The 15,011-nt window shown below is 41.8% G+C and overlaps 1 protein-coding gene across 1 annotated transcript in view; it reads left to right on the top strand.

Annotated features, from left to right (window-relative positions):
* The window catches only part of pawr (PRKC, apoptosis, WT1, regulator), a 66,797-nt gene extending 60,130 nt beyond the window's left edge, over window positions 1–6,667 (top strand). The window contains exons 6-7 of the mRNA XM_020613684.1: window positions 2,487–2,591; window positions 5,307–6,667. Of these exons, the coding sequence (XP_020469340.1) occupies window positions 2,487–2,591; window positions 5,307–5,393 (192 nt within the window). The 3' untranslated portion in view covers window positions 5,394–6,667. The remainder of the gene's footprint in view (window positions 1–2,486; window positions 2,592–5,306) is intronic.
* Window positions 6,668–15,011: the final 8,344 nt, after the last annotated feature.

Genomic DNA, 15,011 nt, shown 5'->3' on the forward strand with positions numbered 1-15,011 from the left:
TAATGATGTTCTGCACCGTAGAGGGTGACAGATCCAAATCCCTTCCTGTCTTTCTCTGAAGAACATTGTTTTTAAACATTTCAATAATTTTCTCACACACATGTTGGCAAACTGGCGGTCCTCGGCCCATCTTTGCTCCTAAAGGACTCGGCCTTTCCTGGATGCCACTGTTGTACCAAATCATGATGCAGTCACCTGTTGACATCACCTGTTGCTAATGGAATCACCATTTCATTATTTTACCTCATTACTGGCCTTGAAACGCAGCCGTCCCAACTTGTTTTGGAATGTGTTGCAGCATCAGAATGGAAGTGTTTATGTTGTACAAAGGATAAAACTGATGGTGTCACATCAAATAATGTGCTGCTGTGTTGGTTTCAGTGTAATACAGGACACAGATGGTTTACACATTCATTATTTTGTTTTAATTTTGATTTTACATACCGTCCCAACTTTTTCTGATTTGGGGTTGTATATCACCAATTACTATTCCTGTTTGTGTATCCACAATGAAATAACCAAATGATGTTAACTTTTAGATGGTTAGTTTTTGTTTTTTCATTTCCAATTCACTGTCTCATTCTACTCTTATTAATATATACACGTTTCTTTAGTTCAAATTGTCACACATTAGCACAGGGTTAAAAGTGCACAGACATTTCTGGGTGGGTAGATTTTTGGTGTGTGAACTCTGCTACCACTTCTAATTTCTATCAGCTTTTCAGTGCTCCATGAGTTTTATAAAAGTCCATCTCAGATTCTCTGGGCCAACCCAAACTCTGTATGAGCGGCACTTTGTTCAGACGATTTCTACTTTCAGTTCTGAAACTGTGGGTCAGCGCTGGCAGAACTTCTCTCAGCGTTGTTGAAGAGATACCCTTTTTCAGTGCAGATATGTCGACTCCTATCAGACACTCAGCCTCTCGCTGCTAACCCTCTGTAGAAACTCAGCTCAGGATCAAATGTCACTCAGGTGGCTTTTGAAAAAAGGCTTTTAAATTAACTGCTGCTGTGACCTTAGCGACTTCACTGAGAGGAGTTTCTCTGGGTCAGATGACTAGACACACTTACTTTTGTGCACATTGCGCTTTGTGTGTCGGACACATCTGGTCATATGAGAACAGGTGAATCTCTTAAGACTTCAGGCTGGAACTTTAGTTCCTTAGAGAAAAATAAACTCAATACAGAGATGTTTGATCATCTAAATATGTATCTGTCAAGCAGTGTCTATGTCTGAGTCACCACACAGGTGACCTATTGACCTATTCAGAGTAAAACCCACTGATGGAGAATTAAAGGTAGAGTGCTACTTTAGCCCTGGCTCCTAGCTGGTAACTAGTCTTAGAAGGCCAGGCTTTTTCAGTGGGAGAAGTGAAGAGGGAGGCCAGCTAACTCCGTTCAAAACACAAGCTTTATTCTGCCTTGGTAACACAAACACTGCATGCGGCCTTTGGTGCCCTGTTAACTGCATTACAGTCCTATCTATACAATTAAAGCTGACTACTCCTGGTATTTTCCCCTTCCGTGGCAGCATGTAAAAGGAGTCTCTTCTCTTCTTGCTCTCATACCTTGCACACTGCATGCAGGTAGCAGCTTCTGGCAGCAACAGCAACATTACCTATAAGGCTATATGTCTTAAAGGGGAAGGCCTGGCCTGTGACAATGGTCTTGGTTTGTGAACCAAAGCTGCTGTGGGAACCTTCTCTGCCATAGCTCGCTAGCTTTAGCTATAAAACAGAGCAGTAACACATCTGCCTGCAACTGCAGCGCCTTGTGGGAGACTCTTGGCTCGTGCACTGAGTGCAAAGAGTGTGCGCAATTAGGGAGTTAGGTTGACAGGCAGGTAGGCCATCCAGTGGTTTTGCTTGTGCCGAGTAAAACTATTGGTCAGGCTTTTTTTCAGCCCTGCTGCTGCAGCCACAGATGATGGATTTTTTTCTTTGTGTTGTCATTACATTTAATGTGTTCATTGCCATTGGGATGAAAAGAGAAACTCAAGAAATGTAACAAAAAATGCTTCTGGAAGTAACCGCCAACCCTGTAATTTAACCTGCATTAGTGTGGGGGAAAAGGCACAAGAGAAGTTTGTTCAGGTGTGAGATGAGATTCAAACTGCAGTTATCTCTAGTGCCTTTAAAACCAGAATGAATAGTTTCACTGATGAGCATATTTAGGCTTTGTGCCTCCTATTGTACCTGCCTGATTGGTTTCTATGGAAACAGTTTCATGCTGATGTGCACCAGGAAGAAAGCCCATGTTACTGCAGAAAACAGACGCTTGAACTTTCGTCCTCAGGCCAGTGGCGGTCCCCTCTCAGCCCCATGCTCTTTATTTCAAGCTGCAGTTTCCCAGTGGATCTGAAATATCTGTCTTGTATAACTAGACTAAATACAGGGAAGTGTTTTGTTTTTTTTCTTTGGCCCATAGCAATTGGTATGAACCTAAACACAATTTGAATCCCCTGTTTATGTTGTGTGTGTTTTCAGGAGCTGGCCAGAGAGCGCCAGGAGAGCGCCAGGCTGCTGAAAGCCCACCAGGACAAAGATGAGCTCATCGGGAAGCTGAAAGAGGAAATCGACTTGCTGAACAGAGTGAGTCCAGTCATCCTGCGTAATTTTCTGCTCCGATGTCTGATATTTTGTGCCTTCTTTTGTGTTTTTGTGTGTGGGTGGCCTGTGGGGGTTGTAAATCATCATCTGGCATTTTAGTGGAGTTGTGTATAGTAGCTGTGATTTTCTTGCATCAACAGACCTTTTATTATTGTTGTTTTCATCCACCAAAAATAAATTTGCTGTCTGGTTGATAAGAATTTCAGATGTGATTGTGTGTGTCAGGCAAATTGAGTTTCTGACTTTGTGTCAGCTACATTTCAGGGAATTTTCATTCATGTTAGACAAATAGTGTCCAAACCATAGATTGGAAAGAAATAAATCACCCCATTTAACCCCATGTTACTGCAGAAAACAGACGGGGGTTAAATGTTTTGCTTTACTCAGGCAGACTAGCTACAAGTTAAGAGTGGTCTGATTAGTATCCTGAGTTCAAATCCCTTCCAATGAAAACTGTCAGTGAATTGTAACATGGTATATGCTTTGTTATTTCACATCCAGTAAAGTAGAGCCACAAGCTAAAATGAATGATTAGCAAATTACAACCTCGCCTTCTTCAGCTAATCAGTGTGGAATTGTCAGTCTCTCTCTAATGCTGAGCAAAGACCATTCAGAGGGATGGCTTTATTTCACTGCTGGACTTCCTACAAAATATTTTCAAAGATACTTCAATCAGTTTACTAATTTGTCTAAAAACAGTAGTAAGGTGCTAGTGTGCGCAGTGAAGCTTTGTTTTGCTGTAATTCTTCTTCCTGTCATCCTGGCTATTAAAGATTCCCTCCTCATGAGCTTCCAACACAAAAATGTATTGTGTATGTACTGCTTATCAAAACACTGAGAGATGTTCAGGTTAAATCAGCAAAGGCAGAACATGGCCCTTGTGAGACTCAGTTGTTCTTCAGAAAAATCAGATGGGACATGAGAATGTTTGGGGATAAGCGGTTGAGCTTTATTACAGTTGTTAGGAGTGTGTTTGAGGTTTCTTCTACTCATCACACGTGTAGCGTTTCACACTGACATGAACCCACTAGCAGGGGCCATGTGTGTTTATGCTTGATTTGGCCTCACAGGTCGGACATTCAGCGAGAAGACATGGATCTGTCTTAAATATTCAGAGAAAACAAATCTTAGTCATTCACATCTAAGCAAAGAGGTCAGGCTCTGCCAACCAATACAGCAGTCTGTGATACGCTATATTCAACAAGTTGAATGAATGTTGCTTGGTTATTATTTGGACACAATTGTGATTATGGTGCACACCACACAACCTGTCTGCTAACACACAGAGTGCAATATTGCAGGAGGCTTCATGCTGATAGCATCACATGGACAAGAAGCTGGTCATAAGAGAAGGGCTTTATGTGAGGATGGTTGACGTGGTGATAGTCATCAGAAATGTCCCTGTGAGAGACTCCTGCAAGGCATGATGGGAAAGTAAGAGATGACGGTTGATCCAGTCTGACTTCTCTGCAGAGAATGATTGAACCCTCAGTCACTGTAGAAATTGATTTGGGAAAGAAAGGAAAGATAAAGCTGATAAAGCTGATGTGCAATACCTGCATCACCCACTTGATGCACTTTGAAGAGAGAAATCATGCAGAAAGCTTGGAGCACGTGCATCTGTGCCAAACATGCTGCTGAGATCTTCCATCTAATGGTAGAGCAAACTAGAGATTTTGCATTGCATTAACTTGTACTAACTGATTTTTCTGGACACTTTGCAGCAACAGAACCAAGTTGTTAACTTTAATGTTCTTATGGTGAACTTGTTAGCAACAGCTGCTTGTTTATGCACCCAGCTGATACAGAACAACATTCTGTTCACTCTCCTTTAGTCTGGTTTTGGTGTCCACCAATATATACAGACCGGTGACAAATAAAAAGAAAACCCAACATAATGTGTCTCAGTAGGGAACCCCAACAGCTTCACTGCACCAGTTCCTGAACTCTACTGGGGGGATGTACACCATTCTTCCCTCATGCGGTGTTTTGATGAGCTGTTCAGCTAGGTTGAGGTCTGGTCACCGTGAAGGCCACAGCATCTGACTCATACTCAACAAACCATTCAGTGACCCCTCATGCCATGTGGATGAGGGCACTGTTATCCTGGAGGAGACCACTCATTTATTCAAGTTTTAGTTTGTCACCTGTTTGTCTGTCTTTAGCAGTGTAATGCTCCACTTTGTTCAGCCACTGACTGTGTGTGTTTGCCATTTGGGCCAAAGCAGGCAGCATACAGTGACTTTTAAAGGCTTTTTTAATAACAGCAGCTGCCTGTTGTGACTGATAACTACTTTATGAGAGCAGTGTCAGTGAACCATAATAACCAAACCTGTCTGCCAGACACCTAAACAATGAGCTATAAAACCAAGGGAAGCTGCAGATTCAGGCGATAATTCTCTGTAGCTTCACCCCCACAAGCAATCGCAGTCACTATATCACATTATTTTTACACTGTTATTATAAAGACACTTAAGAAAAAGAGTCCACCTTGAACAATCTGTTTGATCATAAAGCCATTTTTATCTCTCATCCCCAGCAGGAGATGACCACTACTGATAGAAGAAACTGAAAATGAGGAGTGTCACTTTTTTACCTGACCAGGCCCCTCAGAGGTTTAGAGGCAGGGTCTTGAATATTTATGCGGCTAAACCTCTCCAGAAAGGGCTAACCCCTTTGTGTTTGGCCCTCTTGCAGGATCTGGATGACATCGAAGATGAGAACGAGCAACTCAAACAGGAGAACAAGACTCTGCTGAAAGTGGTGGGGCAGCTGACGAGGTAGAACCACCCTGACGAATGGAGCATCTCTGCTCTCTCCCCTCTCCGTGCCGCTCGCCATGGGTCAAGCCCACCAGTGTGGCCTTTTATCTGTTTGATTCTGTAGTCATCCGCAGAGCCCTAACACGCATCCCCCCAGGAGGATTTATTCCATTTGTTCTGAAAGCTGAGTGAACTAAGGGCTAACATTCTCCTGATACTTTCTCATGGGGATTGTCTGTCATCATACACATATTTAATGTAAATCTATTGTATATAGGCCATTTAGATTTGTTCAGTGTTTTGGCAAGGTCTTAAAAGTTAAATGAATGTACTTGCTGCGAATACAAGTGCACACAGTCTTTGTAAAGTTGATTAGTTGTTTAAAAGTACTATAATTCCATATCTGTCCACACATCAGTCACCCAGGTCCATTTAAAAAGATCTGCACTGTTGCAAAGTGTGAACTGTGTCTGAGGCCAGTGCACAGCTACTGTCTAGCAACACAAATTCAACACAATTGCTGCTACAGTACCAGCAACCAAAGTGGCCACAGTGCCTGTGAGAGGAAAAACAGATGAACCTGGTGCTTTATTAATTCCAGGTTTACTTCCTTCCAACAATTTCTTGGTACATTTGAATCCCACTGGTGCATCTCCAAACTTGAATGAAGAAAATATCGTTTTAATAATAATTTTAAATATTTCCAATTTAATAAATAAAGTGGGCACAACTGAGACTTTATATCAGTTTTATGCTTTACGCATTTCAATGTTGATTTCTTGAGTATTACACCTGTTACTGATGAAATGTTTGGGGGTGGAACTCTTGTCTAGTATATATGTGGATTCTGTTTTTAATGCCTTTTGCTCTCGTTTACAAGTTAAGGTCTGTGTGATATTTGATAGAGATGTAGCTCCTCTGTTTATAGCAAACAAGATACGTGAGCTACAGTACAGTGCTTTTTTGACAATCAAATGACCTGAAAGAACATACTATTTGAACTGCGTTTCTCGTGTTGACTCAAGGGAACGGGCTTGGCTGGTAGCAGTGTTATATTTTGTGTGTTTTAGATCATTTGCTTCTGCCGAAGAGCTGCTCACTGAGCTCGTGCCACGGAAAATCTTCTGTAGCGTTTAGACGTTCAACTGACAGCTGTGCTTCCACATACAGTACATGCACGCATTTTGGGGTAAATCACATCCTCCCACACACAGACACTACAGACCCATCTTTCTTTCCATTACATTATGCATGTACAGAAGATTAAGTCATTTAATAAAAGTTTGATTATCTCTCTCCTCAGTTGACTCGCTTGTGTTCATTAAGACTAATTTGATGTGATGATACCATGCCACTGAGTCGGTAATTCAGTGTGACGGTGGTTGGGGGGGCTGAGGCCCTCTGCCTAGCTCTTAGCACACACACGCACATGAAGCCATGATGATTCAACATACCGATCGCCAGCCCGACTGTGGCTGAGACATGAAACCACCATCCACTCCAAAGAACCTCTATTATGCTTTTGAAATGCATTAATCCCTCACCTAGTGACAGTGTAAGGAGGGAAATATAGGAACTGAATCAGGACTAATGTCAACTACATTTGCAGATAATGGCCTCTTTCAGCTGACGGAAGGTGCTGCAGGCTCTCTCCATAATCCCCATTAGCATTTTTATGAAAAGTTCTAGGGTTTGTCATTTGGAATAGTCACTGAGGGCAAAGACAATTCATATCCACCTTTATTTTGCCACAGTAAGCTGCTACCTCACTCACAGAATCTGTTCTGTCTCATCACTCTGTGATAGAGCGATGATTGGCATCTTCAGAAGAGAATGATTCGGGTTTTTAAACTGTGGTTGGTATAAGAGAGTTACTAGCCACATGTAATTAAATAAAAATATGTAATTAGTTACTATTCAAAATGTAGGTGATTAGAAAGGGCTTACATCTGCATATACTCATTCTGTTGATTTGTGGAAATACAAGAATATTTTCCTTCTAAAATCAGGAAAGGATGCTAACATTACAGTACAGTGTAAATCTGGTTCTGGAACACACTGTTGATTGTTCTCGGTGTCGTGGGCTCAACTCAACAAAACATCAGTTAGCGAGAGGGCGCCCACCTGATGACCCTGTAGACTTGCCTTCACTCCTACACCTAACCAGAATCTGTGTTGTTGTTGATAATATAGTTGTTGACTCAGTGGGGTTGTTAGTGGTGTATTTTGTTTGATGATCTTAGTAGAAGAGTGTGGGTGGTTGGATAACTGGGCGGACCTGGTTCTCAGAGGTATCTGGCTACCAAACCAGCTTGGCCTGCCACTGTGCAACCTGAGCAAATACAGTGCAGATGCTCTGAGTGAGGATGGGGTTCAGGGATACAAAGCAGTTTTTAATGGCAGGTTAGGTTTGTAAAATTACTTATTGAGAGGCTCTGAAGATTTATGGCGGCATGGCCTGACACCCCCCCTCTTTGGGGTCAAATAATGGTTAAACATCATTTGTATACTGAGCTTCCATATGAATGCTCATTCACATTTAATTGTGTATTATTGCAAAACAGCTGTCAACATTGACACTTGACTCACATAAAATAAAGTACCTCCTACCCCACCATGTTATTTATGTGTTCAAGATGTAATTTAGCTCTACTGTACATTTTGCTTGGTGCCCATTTAGTAGGCTGCATAATTGTAGGACTTTTCAGCTTTATTGCTTAGTTTAAAACATTAGTTAGAAAAGTAATCCAAAAGAAATCAAATACAATAAGCTACATTATTTTGATGAATTAATTAAAAGAATGACATTATTTATTGCATTTTTAACATTTCAAAGGTAAGCTTTCCAACACTGACTGTGGTTAGTTTGTGAAAGTTCCATGTGCTTAAAATGAATGAGGTTTTATTTTCCAACAGTTTTCTTACATTAATTTTTTAGCCAGAACTGTTCCTGCTATACAGCTTGTAAGAACCAGTTCAGTCTGGTTTGTCAATATCCTCTTCCACAAAGTGCATTAGATCCAGAGAGGCTGATAGCCAGGACAGAGATGAGACCAGACCTGATCTCGTTCTCAAAGACACCCAGCCATATTTCATTATCGCTTGGTTTCAAGCTCTCGCCTCTACGGCCAATCTCCTCAATCTGCAGGGTCTCTGGTGCAAGGAAGCACTCAGCCACATGTAAGACGGCCGGGGTCATGGGCCAGAAGGCGTGAGATCAGATGGATAGAATGATACTGCATGTATGTGTGCAATTTCCTTTGCCTACTCCTTCCGGCCTACCTTATCACAGCAGCTCATTTTCAAAGCCACCAGCCTGAAAATAACTTGTGCCTATCCATGCCCCTTTTATACCCTATTATCTCAGAACTAAGTGATATCTGAAGAAACACTTTAAAAACAGGATTCATACTCAAGTATCCTTGGTGATGGGAAATTACTGCATACAGACCTTAGATCCTAACTTCATGTCACACTGTATTTCCAGCAGAATGCACAATCTCTCGCTGTTTTTTTCAAGTTGGTGACACCTCTGTTACGTGACAGAGAAAGTGCTTTTTGAAGCCACATTGCTTGACTTTTTTTTCTCTGAAGGCAAACACGACTATGTTGGCTGGAAAACTGCTGTTGCAAGACTTCAGATGCCTTGTGTGCACTTCCCTCAGCACCTCGACCACATGTGCAGCTGCCTTTTGTGGAAATGCCCTGTGAAAGTCAATGCTATACAAACAGAGGAATCCACTAATGACAGTCCAAAGACATGACATTTACCAAATGTCATCATTTTGCCTCTGAGTAATAGCAAACTTTTAGATCCTTTGTTTTCTTTTTTGCCTTCCTTTCATGACAGCTGTCAGAGGAAGTATTAAAGTAGGAAATGACAATTTTCTACTTTAGAGATGCGAGAGATGCAATTAATAATAACAATGCCCGTTCTGGCTCCTTAAGCCTCAAGGGCAGTGAAACAGTTTCCCAGTTTGCGCTGTTGGAAACCCACCATGTCTTGATACCAGGCCAATCCAGCTCACGTGTCCACGTGCCCCGAGGCAAAATGTGTACAATTTTACACAATGTCCACCTTTCCCTGGTCTCCAATCTTTCTCTCCTCTGAGGGAAATTGAATGCTGCACAAATGCCACTGTCACCTTGATGTCATCCTGAGGAGGCATTCAACAAAAATCTATATGTGTAGCAATCAGCATGGGCTTCACATGGGTCGGTTTAAGCATGGTAAACCAACTGCAGCAGCACAGAAACCTGTTACATTAGTCGTGTGCACACACATGCACTAACACACACTGTATGGAAGGTGGTAAGCACCATCGCAGCAGAGGCAGAGGATGACAGACTCGAGTGCCTTGTTTCTCCATTAGGAATTAAGTCATCTGTTCTCTTCCCAGCCCTGGCGTTTCCATAGCAATGGGATATGACATATATATATATATATATAAATATACACACTATATATCCCAATCAATCTTTTCAAAAAAATTCTGAGTGTCTAATCACAATCTAGAGATGTGCTTCATGAGGATCCCCCCCTTTTCTGTGTTGGTCTGTCTATATTTGTGAGGACCCTCATTGACTTAATGCACTCAGTGGCTCCTTACCCTAACTTTAACCATCACAACAAAATGCCTAATCCAAGCCCCACCCTAACTTTAATCCCTTAACACTTAAACAGCCCCTTGACGGTGTGAGGACATGCACAAATGTCTTTACAATGCAGAGATGTCTTCACAAAAGTGGCTTTGAACTAGAATCTGCCCACACAATAATAGAAAGACATGTACAGACACACACACACTCATGTGCTCTGTCTGAACACACCCAGCCCACCCACTGACAACCACATAAAGACAATGCATACAAAACCATCACACTGTGTACAAAATGCCAATGTATTGACTACCACATAGATGACTAAGACTTACTAGAAAAGTGCTGCTGTATATATGCCACCCACAGACTCATAATGGTTGCTGGAAACATTATCGACGCCTTATCCTTTGAGTACACTGATGTTATTTATTTGAAGTGCATGATGAAAAACAAGCGGGCTAACAAGTTCGCCTGATGAAAGTTCCTCCACCTTGCCTCACTTCCTGTTCTCCTCCAGTGGGTGGCAGTGTTCCCAGCCTGGAGCTCATCACTGCAACACCAAGAGGCTCTGATGTATTTTCATGTGTTCAGTGATCCTTGGTGAGTAGCTCTTCTGGTAGAACACCCTCGTAATATATTAGGATGGCAGAGGTAAGTATGGGAATCCTGCACCAAATCCTTGTGATGCTGCCTGTGGCTTGTCAGTAATTTCAGCAGAGCATCTTCTTTGTTACTTCCTGTAAAAAAAAAAACAACAAAAAAACAACTAAAGTTGATACATAACAGCCTTCATGCCCACTGTATGTAAATTCTGATGGATTAATGGTGAACATAACATCCTGTGATCCTGACTGTGCTATTACAATCATCCCATTTATGGTGGAGCTTGTTTATAGTAGTTGTTATACCGTGGTAATCAGGTTGCATGAGCTGAAAATGCTGTTAGTTCAGTTTGTTTGTTATTGTTGTCAATTTTTCCCATTTGTTCCTCTGTTTTAGTAATGATGTGAATCTGAATGTTGCAGATGACTCACAAAGTCCATGCTAAGCAGAAAACGAGGCAGCCCTGGGGAGCATCAACAGCATCTGAAGGTCACTCCACGCTGTTACCATGACAGCGGTGCCCTCCCTCTGAGAAGCTGTTGCTGTTGTGCTCCTGTTGTTGTGTAGTGTGATTTTGGAGGTGACCTGCTTTGGGATGCGTGCGAAAATAACAACTCCTGTTCAGCACGTACATGCACCCAAACATGTGTGTCTTCCTCCCATCCACATCCTCCTCATCAGCACTAGTCAGCAGGGGAGAAACAGAGGTGTGTGTTTGGTCCTGAGCAGAATCTCATACTGAGCGTTCCCTTGGGAGGGAAACAAATATTACTGAGTAGGTTGTCAACAAATCAAAAAGAAGATTTTTGGTGAATCCTGGGTGTGCAGAAGCCAGAGTGACCAGGGTTTCACCTCTATACCATTCTGCAGTATGTAAACAGAAGTGTGAATTGACTCTGTACAGATTTATCATACAGACATATACACTAATCGTCCATCTGTCATCTACGCTCACTCTGAAAAATGGCTGTCAACCATTAAAACACAGCCATCTCAGTCCTTTTTGTCCTTCCATTCATCCATCAACCACCACCACCCATTGTATTCACTGTGGCTATGGATTACGTGCATTTCCAGGCAGCTCGCAGGTGGTTACCAGCTGAGTAGGAGGAGTGCTGGGTTCATCCATATATGCATGACCATATCCATGGCAGCTCACTGGGGAGCTGACTTCATAGGAAGCCTTAACAAGGCAATTAGACCTGTTAGGTTGCACTTCACAAGGTGCATGGTTGTGGAGACTTTAAGCCTAAAATGCCTGGAAACTTCCTCTTGAGATGAATGTTAATACCAACTGTCTAAATGTCTTCTTTTAAACTTCTTTCTTTTAAGCTAAGTATGTGCAAACAGTTCAATTAGTGTGTATCTGACTGTATGTGAACGTGACCAGCATTCCCTTTTCCTATTTTCTGAGCTCTCCTTGCTTTGCTGGAGCACTATGACACTGACATACAGACATGCTGAGAGGGTCACACAGGTGAGACATGTTCTAGCCAAGAACACACCAACACTAACCTCCACAAGGCGTATGATTGTATAGATCCAGGGAAAACTGTACAGTACCCAAGTGGCCTTCAGGAAGAAATGTGAAATACTGACCTATAAAACAACAAAAAGCAGGACAATCAGCTTAGTTTTTCCAGCAAATGTCATTATATTTCTATTATCTGTCTTAAGATGGTTTTTCTTTGATATGAAGGTCACCTTGACAGGTTTTGATGTGTTCTAAACAACCTGAAAATCTTGCTGTCACATCAGATGTTAAATCACTGCCAGGCCACAAGAGATCACTGTAACTTTGGCATCCATCATGACAAAAAGGTCATCTTGACTGTGGCATATGGAATGAAAGAGGCAGGGAGTGAGCAAGGACGGATTGGAACAACATATTTTGTACTCTAGTTTACATAATGGCTTGCTTCGAGGGGGATATTGTGGGAAACATTGTCAAACAGCAGTGTTGATGGTTTTGAAACTCCTCTCCAAAGCCATTAGTGATTAGATAAAGAGTGTAGATGGACTTGTAATGATGCTCTCTCGCATGGTCTCTCACTTTATCTCTTGCCTCAGCTAGATGAAAGACAGCGAGAGCCTCATAACGCCTTTGTTGTGGACATTATTTTACCCTTACAGGCACTGTGTGGCTACTCCACCACCTGCAATTGCACCTGTCTGCTTTGATCACTGGTTATTGGTAAGAAATATGAACCTGAATAATATGTCTGCTGGTGCCTGTGCTGGTTCAGGAACCAGGTAGCTCATTTAGAACCTCAAACCTAACCAATCACTATATAAAATATGTTTTTTATTTTGGCAGTCAGATGGAGTTTGACATTTGAATGTGAATTCTAGGGGCATGTCTCAGTTCTTCTGTTTTATCCATAATTAGGCCAATTGCAAGGCCAAAGCTTTTAGATAACATTACATTAAATATAGGAAGCCTTAAATATGAGCCTGTGCAATCTTTAAAACAGGCTTTTATCACAGAGCTGACTGAATATTTTCAGAGAAAAACTGTCTCAACCATGGTCTTGTCCGTCCCTTTGGTCACTGTGTGCGGAGTTTTAAAAGGTAGTTCAGTTCAGCGGCAAACCTGGCAACCCTGGAGATAGGGCACACTTTATTTTTTCCTTGACTGTCGTTAAGTAAATTGTGATAAACACTTCTGCTGTCTCTCATGTCGCCTTTAATGAGCACGCTTGCCTGCCCAAAGTGTCAAAATGTCACTTCGAGACGGCTTTGGAGAACAAAATCGTATTTGTGCTGCTGCTAACTTTGTCATTTCTCAGCCTCAACGTCGGTGGCGCACTTCAAATCAGAAGCTGGAGTTTTTCTGCCAACTATTTGACAACACCAAGGTAAATGTAATTCTGTAACTTTGTTAAGAGCCTAAGCTTTATCACTGTGCGTCTTTGCGTTGGTTTAGAAATGATCCAGCTGATGCTTCAGTAGGTAACATAGACCTTTTTTCACAGCAGCCATTTTGACTTGAAGAAGGTAATCACAGGTGTTACTAATTACATTAATTAAGGCTCTGTTCTAGTCAGGTACAGAGCTTTAATTAATTATCAAAATGGCTGCTGTGAAAAGGGTTTCTATGGTGAATTATTTTTGTTTCTTTGGATTTTATTGCTTGTTGTAACACTGTGTGGACACAGTCAGAGCTACTCTCTCTCCTCGGCCACTAGGGGGTCCAGTGAGGCTCAATCTCATTGATGTGTTATGAGAGCTGGATATGGCAGGGCGGCGGCACAGTGGAGAAGTGGTTAGTGCTGTCGCCTCACAGCAAGAAGGTTACATGTTCTAGCCAAGAACACACTGACACTGATACTAACTGTACAGATGTATACATCTAGGGAAAGCTGTACAGTACCCAAGTGACATGTGTGGGTTCTCTCCAGGTACTCCAGCTTCCTCCCACAGTCCAAAGACATGCAGCTTAGGTTGACTCTCCAGCCCCCCTCCCCTCCCTGAGTGATTATTATTGTCATAAACCCTGTTGTGCTGAGCTTGGACTTTGCTTGCTGAGAGTGGAAAAATCTGAGCCTCTACACAAAATACCAACTTGTACATATCCTGCATTAACATAAAATACTCAGCTTTTCGTGGGTTGGCTGACTGAGCTGTAAGTTTGGAGTTTGTTTATCTAAGACCTTCTGAGTGTGTTTTGCTGCAGTGTTCATGTTAGACCACCCTGAGACAATCACTGGCAATCAAAGTATTGATTTGACACTTTTCCACTTTTCTTTGATACAATACATCAGCTTTTTTCAAATAATGTGCACAAACATAGATTACCTCAGCTTGTCTGTCTGCTGTCAGTATTATTCTCTACAAAGTAAATCTAACTGAGCACTTTTCACTGCTTTCACAAACATTGTCATTTTAGAAATCACTGCTTTTCAAAAAGTGCATTTAAAATGTTGGACTTTTGTATGGACCTCTGTGGGAGGCTGTCCACTTGAATGCGGTTCTTTCAGTCAGTAAGAAAAGCTGAATGAAAAGAAAAACATTAGAAGTTGGTGTTGTGCATCTGTGCATTCTCAAAACACATTTACTGTTTCTAATTAAAAACGTCTGTAACCGAGAGGCAAAATGTTAGTTTTGTGGCTAATATTGTGCTTTTCTTTGCAACTGGAGCAGTTGATGTGTGAAAATTAGATTCCAGCTCTTGAGCTGCCTTGGGAGCCCAAAAAATAAAAGAGCACGTGTTTGCCAGTTGTTGGAAATGTAGAGCAGCTAATTGTATAAGGGCATATTACTGAAAGGAGAAATCAGGCGTTCTTATCACCTTTTAAATGTGCTTTGAACAGAGTAGCCTATTTATTTCTGAGCTGTTTTGTTACTAGTGGATGTTGCCAGGGTTCGGGAGTTCTTTTCAATGTGCTCCCTCATGTAATGTCCCCATTCTTTACAGTGTGTGCAGCCTGCATCA

The sequence above is a fragment of the Monopterus albus genome, unplaced genomic scaffold (assembly GCF_001952655.1).
Source record: "Monopterus albus unplaced genomic scaffold, M_albus_1.0 scaffold136.1, whole genome shotgun sequence".
NCBI classification, from domain to species: Eukaryota; Metazoa; Chordata; class Actinopteri; order Synbranchiformes; family Synbranchidae; genus Monopterus; species Monopterus albus.